Below are 11,248 nucleotides of genomic sequence, written 5' to 3' on the forward strand. Positions count from 1 at the left end.
TGCCTCACTCTTTGAGCCATCCGTGTAGATGACATCGCAGGGTGAAGAGGATGACAAAATTTCTCTACAGGCGCTTGTGGACAACAGTGATGCGTTTTGCTTGTCCAACTGTAATAACGACAGTATTACATTGGGAGTTCTGACTGTCCATGGTGGCTTATCCATCTCGTGACATATTTCAACATCAATCGCTCTCATGTCCACTTCTGCGAGATGTAACAGGATTCTAATGCCAAAAGGTGCGGGGGAGGACGTGGTGCGCCTATATGATGGTGATGTTTGTCTTCTTGGTGATAGCGCATACGGAATTACTCCTTGGTTACTGACTCCTTTTGACGAACCAAGAAATGCAAAAATGTTCCCAATTTAGTAATAAGTTGTGCAGTGCTTCACAATGTAGCAAAACATTTACATGCTTGGGAATTGGAAGAAGAAATCTAAAATGATGTGGCTTAAGAAAATGTACCTGTATATAATTTAGATCGGAATGAAATTAGAAATAGACGACGTGGTCAGCATAAACGATTAGAAATTAGTAATAATCTGATTATATAAATACAAATTTTTGACATGGAAATAAATTTAATCCTATTTCCTTTACTCCAATTGCAATCCCATATGTGAAAAGTAAAATAAAAAAGTAATAAAAAAATATTAAAAAAACTAAAATATGTTTAACATGGCCTGCTGGAAAATCAAATGGACATATACCACCAGCCTATGAGTCCTCCACCGGTCAAGCCATACCTGACAAACTGTGTACGGCTGCGTAAGGCGCATTTCCACGGTCCGTGGTCAGGCCAGACGCTGCGGGCGGGGCGGGGCCGAGCCACCACAAGCACTACGATTCTTTGATCTTTACCGCTCCTAGGGCGCAGTTCCGTCTGCTCAGACCACGGGCCCTGGGAATGCGCCTACGTTAACGCATTTAACCAAGCCGTTTGGTTTCATACCTACATCACGTATACGCGCACATGTGACGTACATCATTTACTTATTTTATTTCTTATTTTTATTTATTTTATAATTTTTTTAGTTTTTATTTTAATTTTTTTACAGAAAAGGAATATTTTAGGAAAGGAAACAGGATACAATTTATTTCAACAACAAAAATTCCTTTAAGACATCGTCTTCTTCAACCACAACGCGTTGTTCAACGGACTCCGTTCGTTGTGCAGCTCTTAGGTTCAACTCCGTTATCATCATTTGTTCACGTTCAGCCTGAAGTCTTGTTAGCTTAATTTGTTCAAGTAATAATAAACGCTGCAGTTCACCAGTTGTCAACTTTGACGTCTCTTCAGTTTCAGCTGAGAGTTTCAATTTTTTTTTCAACTTCGTCGCACCGCTGTTACGTTTGCAAGTCACTGGTGTGATGGGCTGGTTTGATGCTAACATGTCAACGGGGTCATCTTCGTCTTTACTATTCTCATTCTCCTCATTGAGTTCAGGCAATGGCGACGTAGAACTTGCTCCCCAGTCAGTTTCCTCTCCCCAGGTTGTTGATGTGCGAGATGAATACGCAGAAGTTGGACGGGAAGTATGAGGGGTCTGTGTAAACGATTGATCACAGAAAGACAAATTACTTAGTTCTATTTTATTTACAATGTTGAAAACTTGCGCTTTCACTTGGGCAATCTGTTGAGGTGTGAATTTCTTCACCGTTCCTGCCATCGATTTAAAAAACAAATCAACTTCATCTTCGGGAATTGGAGGAACCTGCGGTGTCATGAGTTTTTCTACACATTCAAATATTTTTTTTCCATCCATTCTTTCTTTTATCATATTCACAAGTGTAGTTTGGTTTTTAGTCTTCTTGCCCACTTCTTGTGAAGACTTTTTCACCTGTTGTTGGGGCGGAGGTATAGCTGTTTCATCCAACTCAAAAGTCTGTCCAGCTTCCAAATCTTCATCTGGTCCACCATCACTTTCCCCTCCAGATGTAGTGTGATTGATAGGTACTACATCTTCATTATCAGTAGCAGTGATTGACTCCGCAATTGTATTATCAGTAGCATCTGCGTTCGTCAATCCCCTGAAAATTACCGACGCGACGTTTACAATATTGCATTAGCATGTATACAAAGAAAATCAAATTAATGACTCTATCAGTGTGTTTATAATGTATATTGATGTTTTAAATGCATGTTACTTACTGTCTCTCTTCTTCCATACTGTCCAGGAAGCTTAACGTTTCCCAATATGCAGCCCTTTTCTCCTTAGCCGCCTTTCCAGTTCCAGTATGGTTTTCTTTTCGGCTGCGAATAAAATTGTCACGAATACTTTTCCATCTCTTCTTGCATACACCTCCTGAAAATGTTCGAAGTGTTTAGTTCAATTTACGTAGACGACATATATATAATTTGATGTTGTAATGTAGACCTACTACGCACTTTGTAGCACATGGGATGCATGATTGTATTTAAAATTACTGTCACAAATAAGGAATTTGGGAACTTGAACTCTAATTATTATAGCTGTGACAGTTTCTTTATATCTGTCTCACGACGGCTGCAATATATTGTTACCTAAGTTTACCTAGATTTTTATGTTGTTTTGTCTAAATGCGTGGGGGTTTTCTTTTGTTCCAGATTTTTGGCTACAGGAGAGTCTTTTAGATCACTTGCTTTCCAGTTCAGGATATCACCAAGTGCTATATCATGTTTCATACCTCAGGTGTTAGTTTCAATGAAAAATAAACTAGAAAAAGATCATCTTCCTCAGTCCACAACTATTGATTGGGAAAAGAAATTAGAGGAATTTTGGGAGCGATGGGATTTTCCAAACTGTGTTGGCGCTATCGATGGGAAGCATGTGAGAATAGTATCACCTAATTCTTCCGGTAGCCTTTTTTACAACTTTAAAAATTTCTTTTCAACGGTTCTTTTTGCATTAGTCGATGCAAACCGTAGTTCCTTATGGTGAATGTTGGTGCTTATGGCAAATCAATCAATCAATCATTTTTTATTGCAATAGACATGTATAACATGTATAGCAAACGTCACTATAATAACTAAAATTTTGTCCACTCTCCCCACATCAAGATCACACTCATACATACAAATCCGCATTCACTCATCGCACTTCCATTCGCCAATTTCCCCACCTCCTCAGCCAAAGTCAATCTCCCTGTTGGGTGGTCTCCCAGTTAAATGCCAAAAACTCGGCCACATTGTAAAATGCTTGTGACACTAAAAAGCTTTTCAACCGAGTTTTGACCGCCTGGGGCGATGGTGCATTTTTGATCACATTGGGCAGCTTGTTGATGAAATGCACACCTGCTTGTGAGGGCAGGTGTTCATAAACCCCCGTTCTGTGTTGTCCAGTTCGGTAGTTTTCCCTGCCTCTATACAAGGAACCACCAGAGAGTGCAGTTGGCGGCGACCAATAGAATGGACTGGCCTGCGCGACGTTGCCACACAACTGCCGCTGCCGCCCGGCACGGCTGGCGCATTGTGCCTGATAAACCGCTGCGCTGTCACAACTAACACTGACACTGAACATTCAAAACTTATCAGTATAATTGAAAAACAATATTTAAAATGCGTTGACAGTTTGCTATATTATATTTAAATTACTTGTATAGTTTATTAATGTTATTACAAACTAACTATCGATTAAAACAAACAAATCGTCCCGTCAGTTAGTCAGAGTAAAGTACTTGCTTATTTCCATACGATACAACTTTTCAGTGATTTTAAACGATTACTAAACACACACAAAATTAATATACATGTTGCTTATATTGGACACTGCATGACGTGTTGCTTGATTAAAAATAATTAAAACAATATAACAAGATAATCAATTTTAAAATTATCGAACAATTATATTTTTAAATTATGAAATAATCAAATTTTCCACTATTTTAAAATGAAATACGTTAAAAAACATGATTGACTTAATAATATTCTTACCTTTGCACTTGTATATTATTTATTCGCTCTCAGGCGGCAATATCGTAGCCAAAACCTCGGAGTCTTCTTCATTTTCACTTTCTGCCTCACTGCTACTCGTGTCAGAATTGTCTGCTAAGTTTATAATTATTTGATCTACAACACTTGTGCGGATGCATTCCTTTTCAAAATCAGCTTGCTGCAAGGCTTCTGCGTGCTGAACTCTTGATTGCCAGTCTTCTTTAGGGTACGCGCATAGTGAGGAGGTGAAGGTGGAGGTGTAGCTGGATGTGTAGGTGCAGGTGGAGGTACAGATGGAGGTAGCATCGTATAGTGCAGGAGGTTTTACCTCGCCGTCTAGCTCGCCGCCTCGCAGCTCTTTCCCCTCCCCAAACACGCGTCAACACAAGCAGTCGAGTGTTGTTTCTATCCATTAATCACAGTGGTAGCTTTTTTGCCTATTGCAACAATTTTCTCTGTCAGTGATGATAAGTGAAGATAGTGATGATAGCGATGATATGTCTTCAGCATGTAAGTGGTGGCTTACGGGAACGTTAAGTAATCGAACATTTAGTGCACATCCTGTTAATCAAGTGCGACAGGAACTAGGTGAATATCATCATCTTTTTCATGAACTAAAAAATTATCCTGAGAAGTTTCAAAATTATTTGCGAATGACTCCTGAAACGTTTAAGTACATATGTGAAACCATTTCTCCAAAGTTGGAGAGTTGTACAAAATACTGCAACTTGCATGTTAACCCTATCGGTCCAAAAGAACAGCTTGTACTGACTATAAGGTAAGTTACAGTACCTTCTGCCTGCAATTGCACATGTTCTGTAAGTTAAAAAGTATATGCTTTGTTAAAGATAAACAGTGTAAATTTAAAATAAAAAATATATGTATTGAAGTAAAATCAATAAAATTGTGCCAGAAATAAATTTCATATATTCTTCTGTTATTTAATTCTCGAATATGTTTGTTGTATGTAAAAATGAGTTGGTAATAAGAAAGCAATTCCAGTTCATGAAAAATACAATTTATTGGTAAAATGATAGTAACTAACAGGGATCTTTTCAAAGTAAAATACAAACGAAAGATATTAATGTACGCTACATAAAAATGCTGCAAATGTTTGAAAATGTTATAATAGTAGGCCTAACATAATCTTAAAAAATGGTATTATTAAGTAAATTGCGCAAAGGAAAAATAGTAGTACTTATAAAAAACGTAAAGAACTATCATTAATTTATCGCCAGCTGAACGGCATTACAAAGACATTTTTAAAAGTGAGTGTACTCGGGAACATATGTTTCGCCGCCATCCTGGTTGTAGTTCAATGGTGAAGTCACGTCGCGGACCAGCTGTGCGAAGGTGACTGGTGATGGTGATGCCATGGTACTAGGAGAGGAACTGTCGTAGGGACTGTAGCGATGAGAGCTTGTACTGTGGTCTACTGACGTAGGTCTAGTGACAGTTGATGTTGTTGAGAATGATGATGGTGGTTCGGGTGAGTATGCCATGTCAAAAAGAATTTCTTGAACTTTCATCCTGAACAACATTTTCTTTCTAGGATTCAGGTTTTTAACATGGGGTAGCAGTGAGTTGAAGAACCCAACATCCTCGTCATTTGCCCTATCCTCACTTTTCTGTTGCTTTAACTTCAACTTTTCTTTCTCCAACTGCACTAATTCCCGTCCAATAGCTGCTTGTGTCGTGATTCTTTTTTTAAATCCTGTTCTTGTGATCAGGTCATTCGTATTAAATCTTGGTGGCATTGCAGGGCGTGATGCATGAGATTTCTGCTGCTGGCGTGATTCACTCTCCGGCGCCGGTACTATTGTCAGATTCTCTGTGTCCAACTGTGGATTGTCAGGTTCATCACATTCTTGGCCTATCTCGGTCACTTCTTCCGACTCCTCTTCGTTTAGGTCGTGGTTGAGTCATCTTCTATTACATCTGCAAGGTTTCCTGTTGATTTGCGGGGCAAAAACTGGTCTTTGAGAAACGCCATGCTGTCGTAATATTTCCATGTGGGTGTTTCTGGTGCTGCAGCTCCAGACTTAATTGTTTTGGAAAATTGTTTTCTGAATTCTTGCCTCAAGTTCTTCCAAATTTGCTTCACAACTTTATCTGGAACAAAACACGAAAACGTAAACGACTAATATTTTTAATATTATGTTTTTGGTTATATTGTGTTCTTTGGTTGCAGGTACTTGGCAACTGGAAGCAGTTTTAAAACTCTTGGATTTTCATTTCGAATGGGAGACAATACAGTGGGCAAAATCGTTAAGAATGTGTGCAAACTGTTATGGGAGACGTTCCAACCAGAGCATATGCCAGTTCCAACTATTGAAGATTATGAGCAAGTTGCAAAAAGATTCTATGAGATTTGGAAATTCCCACACTGTATCGGAGCGTTGGACGGTAAACACTGTCGAATAAAATGCCCAGCGCATTCAGGGTCTATGTACTTCAATTATAAGAAGACTTTTTCAATTGTTCTACAGGGTGTTGCGGATGACCATTACAAGTTTATATTTATTGATGTTGGCGGTTTCGGCAAACAAAGCGATGGGGGAACCTTGAGGGCGTCAGATTTTGGAAGGTTGTTGGAACAAAACAAATTGTGTATTCCCGAAGAAAAGTGTTTGCCTGACAGCAATATAAAAGTTCCACACGTTTTTATTGCAGATGAAGCGTATCCCTTGCGCGAGAATCTCATGAAACCTTATTCGAAAAAAGCTCTTGGGGATGCAGAAGAAGTGTATAATAAACGGCTATCAAGTGCTAGAAAAACCATTGAGTGTGCCTTTGGCATTCTGTTTGCTAAGTGGCGGATATTAAGTGGTTACATTGAAACCTTGCCTGAGACTGCAGACGATATAATAAAGGCTGCATGCGTTTTACACAATATAATCATAAACAAAGACGGATACTGCGGTGTACATGAGTCAGAACTCCTGCCTTTCCCTACTGAACTGAACTTACAACCATTGGGTAGATCTGGAAATGCTACATCTAATCGAGCCAAAGAAGTTAGAAATAGTTTCAAGGAATATTTTGTAAACAATCCGTAATCAAGATAATACTTAGTTGCAACTGTGTGTCCTTGTTTATAGTTCATTAAAGATTTCATTCGCAAGTTTCTAATTTTTACCTTATTTCAAACCTTTTACTTACTAATGTTAGATAAAAAATATATTAATTAATTAGAAAGTCTGCTATGGATACTTTTACATTACACTTTAAACTGAATATCCCACATAAAACAGCAAAGCTGGTTTAAGTTTAAATTTAAAGTTTTTAGTTACCTGTAACTTTTAGTTCTTTCGCAATTTCCTTCCATTCCTTGTCCAGAACGTGACGATTGTGATGTTGCTTGTGTCTCTTGTCCCACAAGGCTGGACGATTTTGGACAGCAATAATAATATCTTCCTTCATTTCGGATAACAGGTTATCAAAAACTAACAGAAACCAACAAGCGGAACTAAACGTTGACTTGGGTGAAAGCAGACTGAAGGGAGCGGTAGTGATGGTCGTTACAGAACGTAATAGGATTTAATAACACTATTACCACGTAGTAGCCGTCACCGTTGTAATAGGTTACAACAAACACCCTATTATTTTTGTCACGTAAACATAACAGTTACTTAGTAAACGGCTATCTGAGAAACAGTCTGGATCTGTCACTTCTACCCATCACCCTATTACAAAAACTACGAGTAATACGGAACGAACGGTGTGTCACTGACACTGGATTCGTTACGTTACCGCTGTCACTATATTTGAGTTTTGTCACGTCATTCACACGTGATTCACAGACCATTCGTGTCGTGTTATGACACGAAAACTTCAATGCACTTGCGTTCTGACTCTGAGGGCTACTATCGTGTTTGTGCATTTCAAGTTGGTTATTGACAGTTCTAACCGTATTAATAGTTTAATAGTAGTGTTTTGGACTTTTTCCACTAGTTTTATACATTAATAAAATTGTGTTTAATAGTTTCACTCAGTTTTTGTAGTTAATATCTTTAATTTTGTGTGACTGGTGTGTGAAACAAAATGAACAGAAAACAGAAGACTAGTTATTTGTGGTCTTACTTCACAACTACGGATCCCGTAAGTAAAATTGCTAGGTGCGATTTATGTGGTCAATTGGCAAGTTTTAAAACTACAGTTTCTAACCTTAGAAAGCATTTAGAAAGAAAACATACCACTGTTGCTTTGCCACCGCCAGGAGGGAAACACTTACCGGTATCAAATGTGGTTGAACCCCTTGCTGTTCCTTCTTTGGCCTCTACTTTAAACAGGACTACATCGAACACCAACATTGCCATGCAGAATGTAAATTCTGACAACATTGCCACTAATAGTTCAATGTGTAATATTGTACCAAATAACCAACCAAGCATTAGGTCCTTCATACCTCAGCAGAAAAAAATTAGTGAAACCCAAAAGAAGAAACTAGACAAGCTCCTCTTAAATGTGTTTGTTCCAAGATTACCAACCCTTTTCAGTAGTAGAGGACGAAGGTTTTAAAAAGTTCGTCAATGGTCTAAATCCAAACTATGTTCTGCCAAACAGAAAAACCATTTCATCTTCTATGATACCAGCAGAATATGAGATGTGTTTGAATGCTGTTCGACAAGAAATGCTAACAGTATCAAATGTTACTTTGACAACTGACACTTGGACCTCTTCAAACACAGAGAGTTATATGGCTCTAACTTCCCACCACATTTCTAACGATTTTGAATTAAAATCAATTTTACTTGAGTGTTCTGTCATCAGATCTTCTCATACAAGTGTAAACTTGGCGGTAGAAATAGACAAAATTGTAAAAAAATTTCACCTTGAAGGCAAAATCATGATCATTGTCTCTGACAATGCCAGTAATATTGTAGGGGCTATAACTAATGAACTAAAACTAAAACACTTCGGATGTTTCGCCCATACAATTAATTTAATTTTGCAGGATGCATTGAAGGTTTGTCAGAGCTTAACAGATCGCATAAAAGCTATAGTTTCTCATTTTAAAAGAAGCACTAGTGCTACAGAGAAGCTAAGGGAAGTACAGAAAAATTTGGGACTGGAACCCAAAAAACTAGTTCTACAAGTAGCTACAAGATGGAACTCAACATTTTATATGTTGCAAAGAATTTCAGAGTTGAAGGATGCTGTTAAAACGACAGTGGCTTTAATCAATAAAGAAATTCCAGTGCTCACCGAAGATGAATGGAAGACTTGCTCCGAATTGGTAATGGTTCTGGAACCATTTGAAGAAGTAACCAGAAATATCTCTGGGGAAAATTACCTTACAGCTAGCCAAGTGATTGGATTTATCAATGGACTAGTTTCTGTCTGCAATAAAATGAGAAAAGAAACCCTAAGCGAAGTCTCCAAACGTGTAGTTGATGAATTGCTCAAAGGACTAAAAACCAGATTTTCTAACATTGAAAACAGCAAGACTATAGCTTTGGCGACGTTGTTAGATCCACGTTTCAAGCTTGCAGTATTTTCAGATGAAAAATCAGCTGGATCCATAAAAACCTACTGCACTGAGCTCATGTCAGCCATATGGAGCAAGAAGACAAGCACTTCTGTGACGTCTGTCAGTGGAAGTCAGGAAAAAGACGATGGAAATCAGCCTCTTACAAAACAGGCAAAGTTTTCTATCTGGGCAGACCTTGATAAGATGATAGCATCCAAGAAACCGTCAGGTACGTTAAAATATATTAATCTGTAAACCATATTAAATTGGGTTTAAAAAACACTTTATTATCCACTTAAAATAATTGTATTTTCAGGGTTAAAGGCATCTGCTGTCATATTCAATTACGTGTTAAAAACACTTTATTATCCACTTACAATAATTCATTGTATTTTCAGGTTCAAAGACATCTGCTGCAATTGTTGAAATGAACCGTTATTTAGACGAGGAATGCATCGGACGCTCAGAAAACCCACTACTGTGGTGGAAACAAAATGAAGTTTTTTACCCTCTGTTGTCACAAGTTGTAAAAAAACATTTTTGTGCAGTGGCAACATCGGTCCCCTGTGAGAGATTATTCTCAAAAGCAGGATACATAATTACAGAACGACGTACCAGATTATCAGGGAAACGATGTGAACAACTGTTGTTTTTAAATGCTAACAGATATTTAGTGCAATAAGTTTTTTTAGTTGTTCTTAGTTTAGTTTTCTTATTATATGTCAGGCAAACTGTGTTAAGAGCTGTTGTTTTATAATGCCGACATATTTTTAGTACAAGTTTTTTTAGTTGTATATTTTTACTTGCATATTGTAGTTGTAATATACTTTGTATATTTTTTCAATACGTTGTATCTCATAAATTACATTCTAAAAGGTATTGGCTTATCAACTTTATAGCCCTGGTTTAAGACTTAATAGTAACTTAACTTAAGTAAATTTTAAATGACACACTAGTTCATAAGCAATTTAGAATTACGAATAATAATATGTTTTAGTATTGCAACTCTAACCTGTAATTTCAAAAATTAAGTTGAATTATCAGTGTTTGCGGTGACGGGTGTTTGCTGAAGTTACGAGAGCTACGGCTGTAACGTAACTGTCACCATTAAATAATATGGTGACAGTGACAGACCGGCCGAGCGCGAGCGGAGCCACAGCGCCAGGCGGAGCCGGAGCTGTCCCGTAATAGGTGACAAAAATAATAGGCTACTGGAACCTATTACGGCTCCGTCACGTAACGTTGGAACCTATTACGTCAAAGTAACCGTAATTTCCATCACTAGGGAGCGGCGGGGTGTACCGGGAGAGGGGGTTGGGGGGTGCGTGGCCTTGAGTGGACCAATCACGTTAAAGCAGCGAGCAAAGCCGCGAGCTAGGCAGCGAGGTAAATCAAACTAGTTTGTTTTCGAAAAACATCCTGCTAGGCCTCCTTGTAAGTGGCGAGCTACACCTCTACCGCGACCTGCTCACCATGCGCGCACGCATTTAACCTAATGAAATTGTTTTACCTCGCCGTTAACGGCGACCTGCACCTACACCTACACCTCCACCTTCACCTCCTCACTATGCGCGTACCCTTAGGGTAAAATTCAGCACAAAATAATATACGCATACTGGAATTGAAGAGAATGCAGTATTTTCAAACGCCACTGATGAAGCGACAATAGGCACTGACTGACGGCAATGAATACAAACCTTATATATATACAAACCTTATAAGGTTTGTATTCATTGCTGACGGTCAGAGACAGGAAGGAGGAAGGGGCTGTTTCTTGGAAACAGTATGACTCATCCGTCTGGTATTACCACCACTGCTGGCTGGTGCGGCTTTTGTTTACAGGTATTTCACCCGTTTCCTC

General features: G+C 38.5%; 2 protein-coding genes across 2 annotated transcripts; one reads left to right on the forward strand and one right to left on the reverse strand.

Annotated features, from left to right (window-relative positions):
- Positions 1 to 4,914: 4,914 nt before the first annotated feature.
- LOC124370157 (transcription factor Adf-1-like) lies at positions 4,915 to 7,411 on the reverse strand. Its single transcript, XM_046828449.1, has 2 exons — positions 7,208 to 7,411; positions 4,915 to 6,026 (listed from the first exon to the last, which is right to left on the reverse strand). Exons 1-2 carry the CDS (start codon positions 7,335 to 7,337, stop codon positions 5,821 to 5,823), a joined length of 336 nt encoding a protein of 111 aa, XP_046684405.1. The 5' UTR covers positions 7,338 to 7,411; the 3' UTR covers positions 4,915 to 5,820.
- A 989-nt stretch (positions 7,412 to 8,400) lies between these two features.
- Positions 8,401 to 10,633, forward strand: LOC124370158 (zinc finger BED domain-containing protein 4-like). Its single transcript, XM_046828450.1, has 2 exons — positions 8,401 to 9,616; positions 9,786 to 10,633. The coding sequence occupies exons 1-2, from the start codon at positions 8,500 to 8,502 to the stop codon at positions 10,067 to 10,069; spliced, it is 1,401 nt and encodes a 466-aa protein (XP_046684406.1). The 5' UTR covers positions 8,401 to 8,499; the 3' UTR covers positions 10,070 to 10,633.
- The last annotated feature ends 615 nt before the right edge of the window (positions 10,634 to 11,248 follow it).

The sequence above is a fragment of the Homalodisca vitripennis genome, unplaced genomic scaffold (assembly GCF_021130785.1).
Source record: "Homalodisca vitripennis isolate AUS2020 unplaced genomic scaffold, UT_GWSS_2.1 ScUCBcl_23;HRSCAF=586, whole genome shotgun sequence".
Taxonomy (NCBI): domain Eukaryota; kingdom Metazoa; phylum Arthropoda; class Insecta; order Hemiptera; family Cicadellidae; genus Homalodisca; species Homalodisca vitripennis.